Source organism: Miniopterus schreibersii (genome assembly GCF_964146895.1).
Source record: "Miniopterus schreibersii genome assembly, chromosome: 2".
Lineage (NCBI taxonomy): Eukaryota > Metazoa > Chordata > Mammalia > Chiroptera > Miniopteridae > Miniopterus > Miniopterus schreibersii.
The window spans coordinates 167,908,298-167,926,051 of NC_138102.1; the positions used below are offsets into that span (position 1 = coordinate 167,908,298).

At 45.9% G+C, this 17,754-nt stretch overlaps 1 protein-coding gene across 4 annotated transcripts; it reads right to left on the reverse strand.

Annotated features, from left to right (window-relative positions):
* Nucleotides 1-6: 6 nt before the first annotated feature.
* Nucleotides 7-14,324, reverse strand: LRRC23 (leucine rich repeat containing 23). 4 transcript variants are annotated; one of them, XM_081127060.1, is made up of 10 exons: nt 14,122-14,324; nt 6,942-7,097; nt 6,689-6,747; nt 5,781-5,952; nt 5,598-5,707; nt 4,901-5,154; nt 4,269-4,399; nt 2,998-3,134; nt 890-1,189; nt 7-339 (listed from the first exon to the last, which is right to left on the reverse strand). In XM_081127060.1, exons 4-9 carry the CDS (start codon nt 5,901-5,903, stop codon nt 916-918), a joined length of 1,029 nt encoding a protein of 342 aa, XP_080983186.1. In that variant the 5' UTR covers nt 5,904-5,952; nt 6,689-6,747; nt 6,942-7,097; nt 14,122-14,324; the 3' UTR covers nt 7-339; nt 890-915. The 4 variants fall into 4 exon arrangements, with proteins under 4 accessions (XP_080983186.1, XP_080983185.1, XP_080983184.1 ...); XM_081127059.1 differs by having other exon boundaries at nt 6,564-6,747; XM_081127058.1 differs by lacking the exons at nt 6,689-6,747; nt 6,942-7,097; nt 14,122-14,324 and adding an exon at nt 6,370-6,522.
* Nucleotides 14,325-17,754: the final 3,430 nt, after the last annotated feature.

The window sequence follows — 17,754 nt, forward strand, 5'->3', positions numbered from 1 at the left end:
ACAAAAGTATCAAAATGTCTCTTTATTTGAACCCCGAGCTGTTCCTAAAACCCCAGGCTCCTCAGCCCCTCTGCAGCCAACTCTACCAGCATCGCCTCTGCCCATCCAGGTTTGGCTCCTATCAGACCTGCCAGAAGGATGCCCGCTGCTAGGCTCCGGGCAGAGCTCAGGCCCACCCACCTCTTTGCCCAAATGTCCACACAGAGCCTGGGCGGCAGGCTGTGATGAATTCCCAGGTCAGGGCGAGAGAAGGCATCCTCTGCCTCTGGATGGGGGTGTGCCTGTGGTGGCCCCTGCTTAGGAGTCTTCTCGGGTCTTGGGGCCAGTGTCTTTCATCCCCTGGAGGAAGAGGACCCAAGTAAACCCACTGGGCCCTGCTGCATTACCACTGCTGCCTCTGCCCCCACAGAAGTGCCAGCTACTAACTTCCCTGGGCTCAGCTCCTCAGTCCCTTTCTTCCCCCAACCCCTATGTCCTGTTAGTTTTAGTCTCAGATTTTTAGTGGACCTTTCTTTCCTGACTTCTCTCCTAGGCCCAGCTGTATTCCTCATACACCACCACCTTTCCCCAGACCTGGCCTTTCCAGCTATCTTAACTCTAGGTCAGATGTGGCTGCCCACCCCACACCAACATCTATGCCTGTCACCCCAATTCTTTTCACTTATTCTTCCAGCTTCCTGATGTATCTCCTAAGCCTTTTCTCAGCTCCTCCTAAGCCCTGCTGGTCCTTTCTCCTCACCGAGACACCCCCTGACTCCTAACCTGATCTCTCCAAGAATCCTTCTTGCCTAATCCCTTCCTTACCCACCTCCTCCTATAGCAACTTCTGTCTCCCCTTATGTGCCAGGCCCTTGGCCTCCTCTTCCTGCCTCCCTGCAGGCTTCCTTACTATCGTGAAGGCTAGAAGAACTGCTGCTACACCAGTGACTGGTCTAGTTCTGTGTCTTGCTCAGGCTCAGCCTCCTGCTCCTGCTCCTCCTTCATCCTCTGACGAATTTCATTGGCCTCAGCACGATCGTCGTCCTCAAAGAAGTCCTTGTCCAGACGTTCCAGTTGTACCATCTGCACCAGGGCCTCCTGGCGGTAGTCATTCTCTTCTGTACACGGGTTGTCCAGCAGCACTAAGGCTCGAAGCTTGGGCAGGTTCCGAAGCTTGGCGAGCTCATGCAGGTTGGTTATCATGTTGCCCCTGTGGGTGCAGTCAGGAGGAGTTCACTGGGGAATAACGGATTTTGGAGGCCAGCTGCCAGGAATGGGGCTTCTGGGGGAATTTTCCAGGGGCTCCAGTTTCCCTAGAAACACTGCCTCTGTGGATTGGCCTGCCAAACATTGCCAGATTTGCTGAGAGTTGCTGTCCAACTCTACTCCTGTCCTGCTTCCAGCCTTCAAGGAATCCCTAGGGGCCATATTCTATTCTGTAATGTGTCATATTTATCCTTTAGGAGCAGCAAATCTAGGTCACAACGCAGTCCTGTAGTTGGGGAGCAGGGGGGACATCTCCCTTGCAGGGACAGACTTCTGTGTCAATGACACCTAATCAGAGATTAGAAGATGGGACTTGGGCCAATGGAGAAGGAACTGGGATTGAAGCTCAAGGTGGTGGGTGCTATGTTGGTGCTCCCCACTGGAAGGAACCTAGAGGTAGGGATGGGCTGAGGCCTCCTAGCCTGAAGAACAAGGTTCATCTCCTAATATGCCTCATTGTACAGTATTCTGGTTATTTTCACGTGCTTGCTTCAAGCCTTTATGAAGTCAGGCTTAAATGTTTCCACTTTATCTCAACGGAGGTGCTGAACCTCGTGCCATTTCTCACTGGCAGCACTGCATGCTCTTTGTGCTGGACCGTCCTGTGCATTGCAGGAGGTTTAGCATCTTTGGCCTCACATGCAACTCCTAGTCATTGAGAAAATGCATCTCCACAGCACTTACTTCCAAATCTCCCCAGTGAACAGCCACTGAGAAGGGTCCACTATCCCTGCCTAGACTATTAACAGGAAAACAGAAGCTCCTTCACCCTACCAGACAATGTGGCAGAGCTAATTAGCACGCAATTGCTCCATGAATTAGGGCTGGAGTTGGGATGCAAGGTGCAACCACCTCTCCCTACTTGGAGATTCTGTTTCTATTGCAAGCCTTGACTAAAGAGGCCTTGTTGACTAAGGAGGCAGTTTCCTTACATCTTTGCTTAATGAAACACACATAAAATCCTCCATCAGACAAGAGTTGCTGAAAGAAAATCCCCAGTCCCCAGTGCTTTTCAATCTAGAGATTTCCTTTCAAATATTCTTCTCTGCTCACATCTGAGCACATCTTTTGTTTTATATAAGGGGCCTTACAAGTGGGGCTCAGTATAAGAGAGGCAAGAAATAGGAAGGGGAATTGGGACTCAGAAGGTGGAGAAGCAGAGTAGAAACTTATATGGGAAAGAGCCAAAAAGTAGAGTTGGAGCCAGACTGAGTCCCTTGAGAACAGGGACCAGCTCTGATTCCTTTATTTTTTTATTTTTTTTATTTTAATTTTAAATATATCTTTATTGATTTCAGAGAGAGGAAAGGAGAGGGAGAGAGAGAAACAGAAACATCAATGATGAGAGAGTCATTGATCAAGCCCACAACCGGGGCATGTGCCCTGACCGGGAATCGAACCCTGATCGCCTGGATCCTAGGTCAATGCTCAACCGCTGAGCAATGCCCAGCCAGGACTCTGATTCCTTTAGATGTCCCTAAAACACAGCACAAGGCCTGGCACATAACACATTCTCAATAACTTTGGATTGAATGCATAAGGATTCGGGGGATCAGGCTATAAAGATCTCAGTGTTGCAATTAGGACTGAATGCAGAAGTAAGGAAAGGAGGGATTGAGGATCAGGATGGAGGATGAGGTGAGAATCTGGGAGTGGGCTAGGACTGGAGGTTTGGGGCCAGGGAAGAACACAGGGTCAAAAGCTGCTCCTGGTCAGTGTAGGAGCAAGGTGGGGCCTGGAGGGGGTGCATACCTCAGGTTGAGGTACTGCAGTGATTTCATTTCCTCAGAAAAGCCACTCAGAGTTTCAATCTGGTTGTCTCGAAGATGCAAGGTAGTGAGATTCTTTAGGTTCTCCAAGCCTTCCACCTTCTTCAACATGTTCTGGGCCTAGACTCCAGGTTACAGTAGACACATTGGGAGGGGGGAGAGGGATAGGGAAGGAAGATAAGTCAGAAAGAGATGCAGCACCCTAGCTGGTTTGGCTCAGTGGTTAGAGCGCCGGCCCTTGGACAGAAGGGTCTCAGGTTCGATTCTGGTCAAGGGCAGGTATCTGTGGTTGCAGGATCTAACCCCAGCCTGACCCGGGCCTCATGCAGGAGGCAACCAATCAATGGGTCTCTCTCACATTGATGTTTCTCTCTCTCTACCTTCCACTCTCTGAAAAGCAATAGAAAAAATATCCTTGGGTGAGGATTTTTTTAAAAAATAAAAAGATGCAGTAAAAGAGGAAATCTAAGAGGCAGATAGGGAAGGGTGCTGGAGATTGGTAATGAGAGTAAAGAAATCCAGGAGAGCCCGGCCAGTGTGGCTCAGCAGTTGAGCATCGACCTATGAACCAGGAGGTCACTGGTTTGATTCCCGTTCAGGGCACATGCCCGGGTTGTGGGCTTGATTCCTGTGAGGGGTGTGCAGGAGGCAGCCGATCAGTGATTCTCTCTCATCATTGATGTTTCTATCCCTCTTTCCCTCTCCCTTCTTCCGTCTGAAATCAATAAAAAAATATTTTTAAAAAAAAAGAAATTCAGGAGAAGCTGCCAGTCCAGAGAAAGGTCATCAGTGACTTCCTACTGACTGCTCATCCCACCAAAGCCACCTCTGATTAAGGAGGCAATGCTTCAACCCACCCCAGGTCTAAGAGCCCCAGTGCTCTTCTGAGGAGAAATAACTTCAGCACCATCCTGGAATGAAGAAGCTCAAGAGTCTAAATGACTAAACATTTAAGTGGCCGCCTTAGCCTGATGTCGGTATCTCAGTTATGGCACATTACGCTGCTACCCGTATCAAAGCAAACCGTTTCTGTATTATCCACATATTATGTATTATCAGCACTGCTAGGTGGTTAGCACCTTGTCTGTTTTAACTTTACATCACCACGGCATCTGGCATCAAGTAAGGGCTCAATATATGAGCCAATTATTGTTATGATGATAAAATTAGCTGAGCCTACGAGAAGTCAGGCATCCTGGTCCCCAGGACAGTGCCCTCTTCCTGCACCAACCACCTTATGACCCAGTGAGCTACCAGGAAGAGGTTCTTCAGCTTAGGAAGGTTGATTCCCCGTGTGCTTTCCAGTTGGTTCCCTCGAAGCTCCAGCGTGTGTAGGCTGATCAGCTTCTGGGGGTCCAGACCTGTCACCATGCGGATGTGGTTCCCTGAGGAGCAGGAGAGGAGCAGGAGCAGGCTCAAAGGGCCACTCCAAAATGTTCAGCAGCAGAGCCTGAAAGTTGGGAGCCTCTGCATCTTTCTCTCCCTCTAATGCCAGGTGGATATAAGGAGAGACAATTCCAGACTTAAATGTCAGCTTTTCAATGTCCTAACCAATCTGTTTGAAATTGCCACCTGTGCCCCTCCATTCTTTTTACCCTGGTCTATTTTTTCCATAGCACATATCTCCTTTTAACTTACTGAATAAAGTTACTTATTGTGTTTATTGTGTTCATTGTCTGTATCCTCCCATCTAGATTGTAAGCTGCATAAGAATAGGAACTTTCTTTGTTCACTGTTTTACCTCCAGTACATGGAACTGCCATAATGAATCATGTGTCGGAATGAATGCAAACTGCTGCGCGGCACAGCCAAGGACCACGCTGCCCACTTCTGTCGGCCCCAGGTTAGGAAGGAAAGAATCTGTGTAGCCCATCCTAAGGACCCACCTTTGAGATTCAGGATGCCCAGACGAGGGTGAGAGATGCCCTCAGTGTCAGTGATCTGGTTATAGGCAAAACTGGCAATCTGCAGGTAGGGCAGTTCAATCAGCTGGGCACTCCGCAGCCGGTTGCCATCAGCCTTGAGCCAGAGCAGGTGGGTGAGGTAATTGAGCGGGGATAAGTCTGTCAGATGGTTCTCAGAAACATCCACATAGCGCAGATGGATGTAGGAACGCAACAAGTAGATGTCTGTCAGATCCCTAGGAGATGGCAGAGGCCACCATTGAGGTTAAGAATCCAGCAAGGACTGGCAGAGGTGCTAAAGCAGAGGGCAACGGGGAGATGGCTTATCATGGGGAGAAGAGTGGGTGACAAATGGTAGGGCTGAGGGGGAAAAGAGAAGGTAGGTGGGTTCTTAATAGTGGGCAAGCACAGGACCTTGTGTCTGTGAAGGGCTGAGACCTTACACTCTCAAGGGCAAGTGAAGGACCCTTGTCCAGCAGGAGTCCCCACATAGCCTCTCGCGGCCTGGAGCCCCCAGGCCAGCCCCGATGCAGCGAGTCTCAGGGCTCCTGGGAAGGAAGTCCTATCCTTCCCCGGCGCGGGACGGGGGAGGCGTGGACTCGCCGCCGCAACACCCAGGAGTGAGGGGAGAGGAGACGCGGCCCTGGGGCCTCGGCCCTCCTCTGCCCCCCCCACGCACCTCTCTTTAACCTCCAGCTTGACATAAGCGTGGGCCAGTCCATTGCCAGTCTTACAGAGCAAAGAAAGCCCTTCCTTCATCATGTCCTCCGTGAGGGCGGTGGGCGTCCACTGCGGAGGGAGCGAGTCAGGCGCCGCTCCCCGCCCACCCCGCGCCCGCCGGCCGCGCCCGCCCGGCTCTCACTTCCTCCGCGTCCTCCTCCTCTTTCCTCTCATCCTCCCACTCCTCCGTCTCCTTCTCATCGTCTTCCCTTTCCAGCTCATCCTGGTCGGGCTCGAAGTCTTCCAGGTCCTCTTCATCCGACATCTCCCTTCGCTGCTGACGGCTCTGGCTTCCAGGGGAGCGGGGCGGCGCCCTGAGAAAGGAGGGGAGCTCGGCGCCGGCCGCCCTCAGCGCCTCACCCTTCCCAGATTCGCCTCTCTCCGCACCCTATTCCCCACCAAGGACCCCTCTCTTTTCAGGAAGCCTTTCCAGGCCCGGAGACCTTTTCTGCCCCTCACAGTGGCTCCAGCTCCGGCTCCCTGCCTCCCCACCTCCACTTTAAGCTACGTCCTCCTTTTATTTAAAAAAAAGAAAAAAAGCTACGTCCCCAGTCCCCTTCGCCCACCCCGCCCCTTCCCTCTCCCCCCTCCCCCTGCTCCCCTCCTTTCTTCTAGCTCTCCCACCCTGCCGAGCCCCATGCCCCTGTCCCTCGGGGACGCCAGCCTCAGTCCGCAGCCGCCCACCCGATCCCCCCGGCGGAAGGGCGCAGAGGCTGGCTCTGCTCAATTACAAGCAGCTCTGGAGAGGGTCTTGGAGGGGGAAGGAGAGTTCCGGAGGAGGGAAGACCGAGAAAGGGCAGGAGGCGTCGTGTACTGTGGTTATGGCAACGGAGGGGCGGGGCACTGGACTCGGCAGCGGACGGCCGTTGAGAGACTCGCCGCGACTAACTGAACCCCACCGGTAGTTGACAGGTTACAAACCCACTTTCCTACAACCGGGAACCCTGACGCGGGGCGTTAATTGGCCGAGCGCTTAAAACAATGGGCGGGGCTTGGAACTGGGCTGCGGTAGGGAGAGGGGGCGGGGCTGCCCGTTACGTCGCCTGAGACCTTAAAGGGACCGGACATCCTCAGTGCAAAGTAACGTGAATTCAACAGAAACTCAGCCCCTGAAACAAAAGGTGGGGGAAGATGGGCAGACGGGCAAAAACACGAAGGTAAGTGGTCTGGTTCCCGCCCCCGCCCACTTCAGACACACGCACACCCACGCGCACGGGCACACCCCCCCCACCCCCCCCACCCCCCGCCCGCAATAGGCAGAGCTTGGGAATGGAAGAAGCCCAGGCCCACAGCATCTTAAGACCTGAGTTGGGCCCGCCGGGCGTGGCTCAGCAGTTGAGCATCAACCTAGGATCCAGGGGCTCCGGGTTCGATTCCTGGTCAGGGCACATGCCCGGGTTGTGAGCTTGATCTATGGCTCTCTCATCATTGATGTTTCTGTCTCTCTCTCTTCCTCTCTCTGAAATCAATAAAGATATATTTAAAAAAAAAAAAAAAAAAAAAGCTGAGTTGGAGTTTTGACAGATCTACAGTTTACTAGCAATTTACCTAAGACTTCACTTTCTCATCTGTAAAATAGGCTTAACTATACCAACTGCCAGGGATTGAGTATGAATCTAACCCATGCTAAAGCGCTTTACAGATTGCTAAACCCAGCCTGGGAGCATTTCACTCCTCCTTGTGTCCTGGGCTGGTTTGATGCAAACGTTTTGGGGAGAAAATCCAACATGTGCCCACTAAAATACTCCTCACACAACATTGTTATATAAATAATCAACAAGATCTGTTACAGCCAAACCCAGGCATTCAGGAGATGAAAAGAGAGAGGTTGAGATGCAACAAATATTTTGTGCCAGACATTGTGTGAGATGCCTTTACAAGTGATATTTAATCTCCACACCAGTCCTATGAAATAGATACTTGAGAGAAGAGGAAACTAAAACCCAGGGAGGTTAATATTTATGACACAATTCCTGACTAGGGAGAAGGGTAGATTACCACTCTTGTGGAATCTAATATAAATAAAACAATTAGGCAGCAAGGTAAGATATTATGTGATTAATTGTGAAATCATACATTATAGACAAAGTGGTCTGATGGAAGATGTATGGGCTGGAAATTAGGAAACGTTACCTCCTGCCCTGTCCAGCTTGGGTTATATAGTTAACAGATAAATCTGTTTTAACATACTTTGGTTAAGCACTCTGTGCCAGGCTGTGCCTACTGGGCACTCCAGAACAGGGGCCTTACTGTCCAGTGACAGGGTTAAAGTAAACAAGTAATTCAGTGCAATAAGACAGATGTCATAATAATGATACCTAACACTTACAGAGCTTTTACTAAACACCAGGGGATAATTTTATAGTACATGTGTATACATAATATCATATAGTCAGCAGAGTCCAGACAGAGGAAGCACCTTTGGTAATGCATGAAGGAGAAAGAGCTCAATGGCTGTGCAAGGAAAGCAGGTAGTTCTGCTGGGTAGAACAGTAGGTGCACTTAGAGGGGTGAGGTAGGAGCAGCAGAGAGAGCTGGAGCACACTAAGGAATGAAGACTTTATCCTGAAAGCTGTAAGGAGCCATCGGAGGAGTTATTTTGTGTTTCATTGGCAAGAGCTGAATCTGCACTGTGTAATGAGAGCTAGATACTCCATTGTCCTTGACAACTTCCTTCCCCCAGTAGCTGGTCTAAATAGAATCTTCTTCAATTATAAAAGTAATACTTAATTAAAATAAAAATCAAGTAATAGAGAAGTGTATAAGAACATAAGAGTCCATGATCTCCCTCAGCACCACTCTCATTTTTAAAATAAAGTTAATTTATTAATGAACATGTTTAAATTTTTTAAAAATTTTATTATTTTTTTAAATGTATCTTTATTGATTTCACAGAGGTAAGAGAGAGGGAGAGAGAAAGAGAGAAACATCAATGATGAGAAAGTCATCATTGATCGACTGCCTCCTGCACACCCCACTGGGGATCCAGCCCACAGCCAGGCATGTGCCCTGACTGGGAGTCAAACTATGATCTTCTGGATCATAGGCCGATGTTCACCTGCTGAGCCACTCAGGCTGGGCAAAGAAGATTTTTTTAAAATGAAAGTGGTGTGGCCCGGCCGGGCATGGCTCAGCAGTTGAGCATTGACCTAGGGTCCAGAATATCGCGGTTTAACTCCCGGTCAGGGCACATGCCCCCTTTGCGGGCTTGACCCCAGTCAGGGGCAGGCAGGAGGCAACGGATCCATGACTCTCTCCTCATTAATGTTTCTATCTCTCTCCTTCTCCCTTCCTCTTTCTGAAATCAATAGAGATATGTATTTTTAAAAAGTGTTAATTATACATACTATTCATCAACTGGATTGTCATTTAATAATGTTTTGGACATCTTTGATATCACTAAATATATATCTACTTATTTCTTTTTTATAGTTGTTTAGTCTTCCATTATATTGATATATGGTAATTATTAAACTGTTCCCTATTGATGGATATTAACTTTAAAATTGTCCACATTATAAACAACACTGCAACAAAAATCCTCATAGGTATATCCTTACTCTTCTACATAAGTACTCTGTAGCAGTACTTCTCAAATTGTAATGTGCATAGGAACTGCCTGAGGATCAGATTAAAATGTAGATTGGCCCCAAAAGTGCTGCTTGTCCACAGACCACACTTTGAGTAACATGGCTCTGTGGGATACAGTCTTAGAAAATGCAATTTCTGCTTCAGAGGGTATGTACATAACTTTGCTGATCATAATAGGTTGAAAAATAGATATGTCATTATTTTAATTTACATTTTTTATTGTTGGGGTCGTTTCTTTTTGTATGTCCATGTATTTGTATTTGTTTGTGTTTATTTTACAAATTGCCTTTTCATATCCTTTTCCAAGTCCCTGCTATGTCATTAATTTTAAAAATTTATTTGTAGGAGTTGTTCTTGATTTGGATGTTAACTGTGGCAGAAACTGCCACTTGCCTATCTGATATTCATTCTTCCCTTTTTTCCCCCTAACAAAAGTGTTTTTTAAATAACTTTATTAACATAGAACATACCATAAAATCCACCCATTTAAAATGTAGAATTCAATGGCTTTTAGTATGTTCAGCATTATGCAACCATCAGTACAATTAAATTTAAAACATTTTCATTACCCTAAAAAGAAGCCCTCTACCCCTTAGCCATCCCTTCCACTCCTGCCCCTGGCAGCCACTAATCCCCTTTCCATCTCTATAGATTTGCCTACTTTTTACACATTATATATATGAAATCATACAACACATGGTTCTTAATGACTGGCTTCTTGGCATAATGTTTTCAAGGTTCATCCATGTTGTAGCTCATATCAGTACTTCATCTCTTTTAATTGCTGAACAATATTTAATTGTACAGTTTTTAGTCTTAAATTCATCTGAAATAATTTTTGTGTATAGTGTAAGGTAGGGATCTAACATTTTGCCAAAAAGGGAGCCGATTCTCTCAACACCATTTGTTGATTAATCCCATCCTTCCCTACTGGTTTGAAATGCCATCTTTATCATTATATATATATATATATACAGTTTCTGAGCTATTTATTTTCCATTGATCTATATATGTCTGGCTATTTCTGCTTTAGTACCATACTGTCTTAGCTATTGATTTTTCTGTATTCATCATGTATCCTGCTACCTTATTAGTTCTAATAATAAAGTAGATAGTCTCTCTATTGGATAGAAAGAAGTGGAGGAGTTTAATAAATCTTAAGATGCTAAGTTCTTAAACTATATAAGAAATACAGATTAAATTATATATATATGGTATATGATTCATTGAAGGTGGAAGAATCCTGAAGTAGAAAGAATGGGAAACTAAGGATGAGAAGGGCCTGGAGTAAAGAACTGGGATAGAGAGGAAAGATCAACAGGACTCAATAACTGAAGAAACATAGGGTATGGAGAAGAGGAATATATCCAAGGTTTGGCTGAATCTAGGGTTCCTGGGAAAATAGTATTGGCAGTGAAAGGAGTGGAGAGGTTTGAACTTGGAGCTTTAGAAGATGGTCACTTTCTTTGGGATTTACTGAGATTGCAGTGGCAGTGGAGCATACATCTGGAGGTGTCCATCGTACCACTGGAGAAAGGGGGTTGTAGAGCTGAGCCTCAAGATTGCTGATCCACTCTGCCTTCCAGGACTGCAGCCCACAGTACTGCCTTCTCCTATGGCTGACTTTCCCCACTGTCATGTGATGGATGCAGGTACCAATCAGGGACCCAACTGTAACCAGTACATTCAGACAGGAAGAGTTCCCTTTTGCTGCTTTCTCCTAAGAGCAAGGAACCTTCTTTCCCAGAAGCCTCCCGCTATCCAGGGATTTATTTTTATGTCACATAATAAATGTCCTTTAATATGTTTGGGCAGCCAGGCCGGGCATGGCTCAGCGGTTGAGCGTCAACCTAGGATCCAGAGGATCGGGGTTCAATTCCCAGTCAGGGCACATGCCCAGGTTGTGGGCTGCAGCCGATCAATGACTCTCTCATCATTGATGTTTCTATCCCTCTCTCTCCCTCTCCTTTCTTCTCTCTGAAATCAATAAAGATATATTAAAAATATATATATGTTTGGGCAGAGTTTCTGTGACTCAGTGGAAAGTATCTTGATAACACCTGTTACTTTCTTTGTATCTCTATCAGCCATAGTTGCAGCACTTCAACAAAAGGTGTTGTGTGTATACGTTTCTCATTTTTCACATTCAAATTATACTCCAAAGACTAAATAGCTGTGATGTGCTGGTAAACGTTTAACAACAGACTCTCCAGGGAGAACAAAAGCTCTACGTTTTAGCATTTGCTTATTTCTCTGGTGTAAATACTCCTACCATGGCTGATTACAAGTTAGCGACTCATAATATGGTGTTTCCATACATGATCATACAGATACCATAGAGGTAAATAACTTCAAGAGCACAGATAATAGTAAAATTATTATGGGCTGAATTGTGTCCTCCCAAAATTCACATGTTGAAGCTCTAACCCTCATCCCCAATACCTCAGAATGACTGTATTTGGAGACTGGGCCTTTAAAAAGACGATTCAGTTAAAATGAGGCCACTCGGTGGACCCAAATCCAATCTGACTGGTGTCAGTAGAGGGTGAAATCTGGACACGTGTGCATATATATGCACAGAGAAAAAGACTGTGTGAGGACACAAGGAGGCAGCCATCCACAAGCTATGGACAGAGGCCTTAGAAGAAACCAAACCTACTGACACCTTGTTCTTCGAATTCTTGCCTCCAGAACTGTGAGAAAATTTATTTCTGTTGTTTAAACTACCTAGTATTTAGTTATCGCAGGTGTAGCAAACTAATACAAACATGTAGTAAAATAATGATAAAATGATGAGCTTTGAGTGTTTTATTTAAATTATGTTTATATAACTTAATTTTAATTAAAAAAAATTTTTTTAAGAATTACAGGGTCACGTTTTAACTTCTGAAATTTACAGTTCAGCATTAATATCACTACATGTATACAAATGGTGTAAAACAAGTACAGTGGTATTTTTAATACAAAATAAACACCTGTTAAAACTATACTTCATATCTACACAGCCAGCCCATCTTTTCTAAACCATAGCCAAAATTAAAATTAACTACAAAATCTCCAAAACAAGGAAAACTGCTTCAGTTTAAGCTATTCTAAGAAAAATGAGCCTATAACACATTAAGGGTGATCCAAAGATTGTAGTTGGAATTACTACTTTCAGTTTTTCCCTAATGCATTAATATATAATTAAATTTTTAATAACGGCTGCATTTAACAACCAGCTCACAGAATTCATGAAAAATTAACAATCAGTTCTCACAAGCCAGTTCCAGCACCCCACTGCGTAATTCCACCGAGTCCCAAATTTCTATTTCCAACCAAGAACTCTTTTCTAAGTCCCAGGCTTATACAGCTAACCTACTTCTCTAAGATTCACAGACATCTCAGACTTAACATATCTAAAACCAAATTCCATATCCTTTCCCCTAACTGCTTTTTTTCAGCATTCCCTATATTACTATTCAGATGTTCAAATCAGAAACCCTGGGTCATCATTGTCATTTTCTCTCCCTCAGGGACACCTTTCCCCACTAGCCCCCACTGAATCTACCACCAAGTGTGATCCGTTCTACCTCCAAATGTATCTTGAATCCATCTACTTCTCTCCATCTTCTGTGATAACCTCTCGGGCCCAAACTACTATCATCAGTCCCTTGAAACTACTATAATAGCCTCCTAAGTAGTCTTCCTGATTCCACTTTTTCTCTCATCCAACTACCTTCCATGAGCAGCCATAGTGAGATTTTTCAATTGTAAAGAGAACCCTCTATTTTAACTCCCTCAGGCTTTCCTATTGCTCTTAGGATAAAATACCTACTCGTCATCATGGCCTATATGCAAAGCCCAACAAGGTTTGTCATGACCTTTGCTATGAGGTACACTTGGGCACACAGCCTGATTTTCACCTTCTCCTACCACCAAGCTCCCTCCCTCTTCAGGCCTTTCACTTATATTCTTCTGTGTGTAACTCAACTAACTCCTGCTCCTCTTGGCCTCAGATTAAATGGGACCTCCTCAGGAAGGCCTTTCCTGACATCTAATCCAAATTAGGATCCCCTCTTACAGTTTCGTGTTTTTCCCCGATAGCAGGAAACACAATTTGTCTGTGTATATGAATTTGTGGATCAAGTTTGTTCCCTTCCAGATGTCATCACGGACTTCTAACTCCAACAGACGTGTTCACACTGCATTCATTCTACTGCCTGGCACAGTGCATACCACATAGTAAGTGCTCAGTAAATACTTGCTGAGTGAACATTAAATGCACTTTTTAAAAGTAATCAAAGGTGCCCTGGCTGGGTGGCTCAGTTGGTTGGAGCAGTGTCCCCTACATCAAAAGGTTGCGGGTTTGATTCCTGGTCAGAGCCTGTATGAGAAGCAACTGATCTGTGTGTGTTTCTCCTCTCTCTCTAAAAGAAATAAAAACATATCCCCGGTGAGGATTATAAAAGCAATCAAAGGTACTCTCCCCTTAATTTGGATTTGCCCTTATAGATGAAATGAGCTTACCTCCTCCCTTCCCTCCACTTTGAGAGTCACTGATGAGGAGTGAACAAAGGACAAGCCAGAGAGATATCCCCAGCCAGGATTCACTAGAGGAAGCAGAGGCACTGAAGGATATAAAGCTGGGCGGAAAACTCAAAAAAGTTGGGGCAGTATTTTAAAAATTAGCAAGGGTAAAACAAAAGAGTATTCGATTTGGCAAGTAAGACTTCCGACGATTGACTGACTAACCCAGTGAAGGCCGGCGGAGCTGAAGGGCACTGGTTTCTGTAGTAGGTGCGCCCTTTACAGTGCACAGTTTCTAACATGGCCTGTCTCCTACTTCCAGCCTCCCTCCTCCAGGTTGAAAAAAAGATTCTCGCCCGTGGAGGGTCCCTAGACATAATTACCTTGATAGCAGGAAGGAGGAGATGGGGAAGCAAAGGACAACATTTTGAAGGACGGAGGAAAGGAGCCCTTTAAGCGTCAACAAACTCGGGAGGCAGAAGCACTAGACCCTCCGCCTCCACTCTGGAGCCGGGTAGGGCGGCCCGCCCGCAGTGGGCTCCGCGGCCCTCGCTTCCGCCCGGGGGCCTTTGTTCCGGGAGAGAACAGTTCCGACCCCGACGCAGGGCCGGAAGGAGGTCGGCCGGGCGGAAGCTGCTGGCCGAGGCGGGGCCCTAAGTTACCGGTGCCAGGCTCCATCGCCGCCGGTCCGCGAAGCTGGCTGGGAGAGCCCAGCAGCGGAGGGAGCCGCTGGGGGGCGCGCGAGCCTCTCGGGCCGCCTCCTGCCGCCCGCCGCCCGCCCACTCACGTGATCGCCCGCCCGGCGGGAGTCAGCGGCCCCGCCCACGCGGGCTTCGCCGCGGGTTACGCAATTGGCGCCCAGGGCTGGGCTCGTCGCTGCGGCTGGCGCGCTCTGCAGCCGCCAGCTGGCCACCGCCCTTGGCTTCTGCAGGATGTCTTGTCGTTTCACCTTTCCAAGCCTCGGTTTTCGAATCTGTAAAAATTGGGATATCCTTGTTGTGAGGTTTAAATTAGATGTGGTGTTTCATCGTAGACATTTAACGTGAACGCAACAATACTCAGATTATAGAGGGTAGGAGGTCGTCAGCCACCAGTCCACGCGGGTGTGAGATGGGAGACTGGACTGTGTTCCGTTGGCACCAGTTCGGGGCCTTTCAGTGTGTATCTTGTGAAGCTGACTGCGATTCTAGTGTTTTGTTTTTAAAACTAGATTGCAGTGTTTTAAGGTGCCTTTTTTACCGTATAAAAGTACCCATCGAAAGGCAATCCAACCATTTCATTTGGCACCAAACCAAATTCACAGCAATCCCTTGTTGGAGAAAAAACGAGCTTACTTACCCAGGGGTGTTATGCCCATCTCCCATGTGGCACATAAATACGACCTCAACAAATCCGCACATGCGATCAAAATTCAACAAATTTGTGACTCTAGGTCATCAAGTTCTCCTATAACTACTCCAGTAACAGCAAAGTTCATATGATAACTCTTTAATGAAAACTGAAAGAGCACTAAATTTATGCCTGGAGGAAATGAACCAGAAATCTGTTACTAGCAATGGCAATATGTGGCAAAGAAAAGCTCTTAGTTTCAAGTCACAGTTCAAACCTCCTGCCAGAGAAGGCAGCCTTTGGATGGAAGGATTTCAAAACCAGCCACGGATGGCACAACAGTTTTAGAAACCACTTTAACCTCAAAAACGTGCAAACTTTTGGTGAGGCTGTATCTGTGGAGGAACAGGCAGCAAAACCCACCCAGAGCTACTGAAAAGGATTACTGAACAAAGGGCTGTCTTCCAGAATATAATGAGGCTGGTATCTTCTAGGAGGAAATGCCCAACTGCTTTTTTATTTCCAAACTAGATACACAAGGCCTTGGTTTGAAGGCAACTGAAGACCTTATGACCGCCCCTCCCTCGGTCTCTCATGGTAGCAGTGTAGCTCTGTATTTAACAAAGCCAGGCATGTTCTACAGGGATACAGATGCCAGTGCTGTAAAGAAAAAAAAAATTGCTTGCACTCTAGCAATCAAATGCAAAGTCCAGGGTGACTGAAAAGCTTTTCCTGACTTGGTTCTAGAAGTGGACAGGATCTCAAAGAGAAAGGCCTTGTTTTTAGTGTTCCTGATTGCAGACAGCAGTACCATGCTAAGGTGCCATGTACTTCATGAGTGTGTTCATAAAGATATCGAAGTCTTTCTCCCCCAAACATCACCCCTATCCTTCACTCTGCTGACCTAAACCACATACATGAGGCTGAGATTCCTTCTTGACTCCCAGACCATGAATGCTTACCCAAATATTAATGTCGTAATAAGCTGGAAGAGTTGGAAGTTCTTTGGTGTTGCCAGTTGCATCATTTATATTACACAGGGAAACAAACCTAAAATAGTCCATGCATGTTGGGAAGAATGTGTTTAGGATTTTAAGGGTTTCTTAATTAACAAAAAAATGAAATTTGTTTAAGTGGCCTAGCAAGTGGATAGTGGTGTCTTGTGGAAAAAATTGGAGAGCTTTTTTTTTTTTGCTTTTAAAAAAAAATCTTTATTGATTTCAGAGAGAGGAAGGGAGAGGGGGAGAGAGAGATAGAAACATCAATGATGAGAGAGTCATTGATCGGCCGCCTCCTGCACACCCCTAACTGGGGATCAAGCCCGCAACCCGGGCATGTGTCCTGACCAGGAATCGAACCCCGAACGCCTGGATCCTAGGTTGACGCTCAACCACGGAGCCATGCCCAGCCGGGCTGGAGAGCTTTTTTTAAAAAAAAAAAAAATAATAAGTTTTTATTGATTTCAGAGAGAGGAAGGGAGAGGGAGAGAGAGAAATATCAATGATGAGAGAGAGTCCTTGATTGGCTGCCTCCTGCATGCCTCCTACAAGGAATCAAGCCCCCAACCTGGGCATGTGCCCTGAACCATGACCTCCTGGTTCATGGGTCGATGCTCAACCACTGAGCCATGCTGGCCGAGCGAGAGCTTCTTGAGAGCCACAGAGAAACACTAATAAAAAGCTTGAGGAACTGATAAAATTCCCAAAAGCCAAAGATATGATGAACAAGAAGAAAAGACCAGTTCAAATCTGCATGGATATGTTGAAGTGTTTCATGCTGCCAAATACCTGAATGATTTAATTTCTGAATAAAAGTGCTCAATGGAGACAAACCTGAAAATTACGTGTGGTTAAATCTATACATTGTAAATTTTTATGGACCAGCAATTCTGTACATAAGTATGCACCCAATAAAAATGAGTGCTTAGGTCCACCTGAAGACTTGTACAATACTGCACATAGTAGCTTTCTCTCTAATAGCTAAAAACTGGAAACAATTCAAATGCCCATCAAGAGCAGAATAGATACACTGTAGTATATACATACAATGGAATACTGTAAAACACTGAAAATAATGAGCTACTGTTTCATGCAACATGGATGACTCACAGACATAATATTGAGAAAAATAAGTGAGACACAAAAGAGTACATATTATATGGTTTCATTTATATGAAACTGAAGAAGAGGCAGCCCTGGCTGGTTTGGCTCAGTGGATTGAAGGGTCTCGGGTTCTATTCTGGCCAAGGGTACGTACCTTGGTTGCAGGCTCCATCCCAGCCCTGGCCAGGGTATGTGCAGGAGGCAACCAATCAATGTGTTTCTCTCACATTGATGCCCCCCCCCTTCCTCCATCCCTCCCTTCGACTCTCTCTGAAAAAGCAATGGAAAAAATATCCCCAGGTGAGGATTAAAAAAAAGGAAAAGAAATGGAAGAAGAGGAAAAGCTAATCTATACTGATAGAGGTCAAATAATAGTCACCTTTATGGGTGTAGTGTTAAGGAAAGGGCAAGAAAGGAGTCTTTTGGAATGCTGGAGATACACTTGATCTTGCTGCTGGAAATGGTAGTCACATGGCATATAAATATGTAAAAATTCATTCAACATTTTAAGATTAGTGGACTTTACATATGTTACATATCAATAAAAAAGTAAAAAGTTGATTACTTGTAGCATTATGGAATATT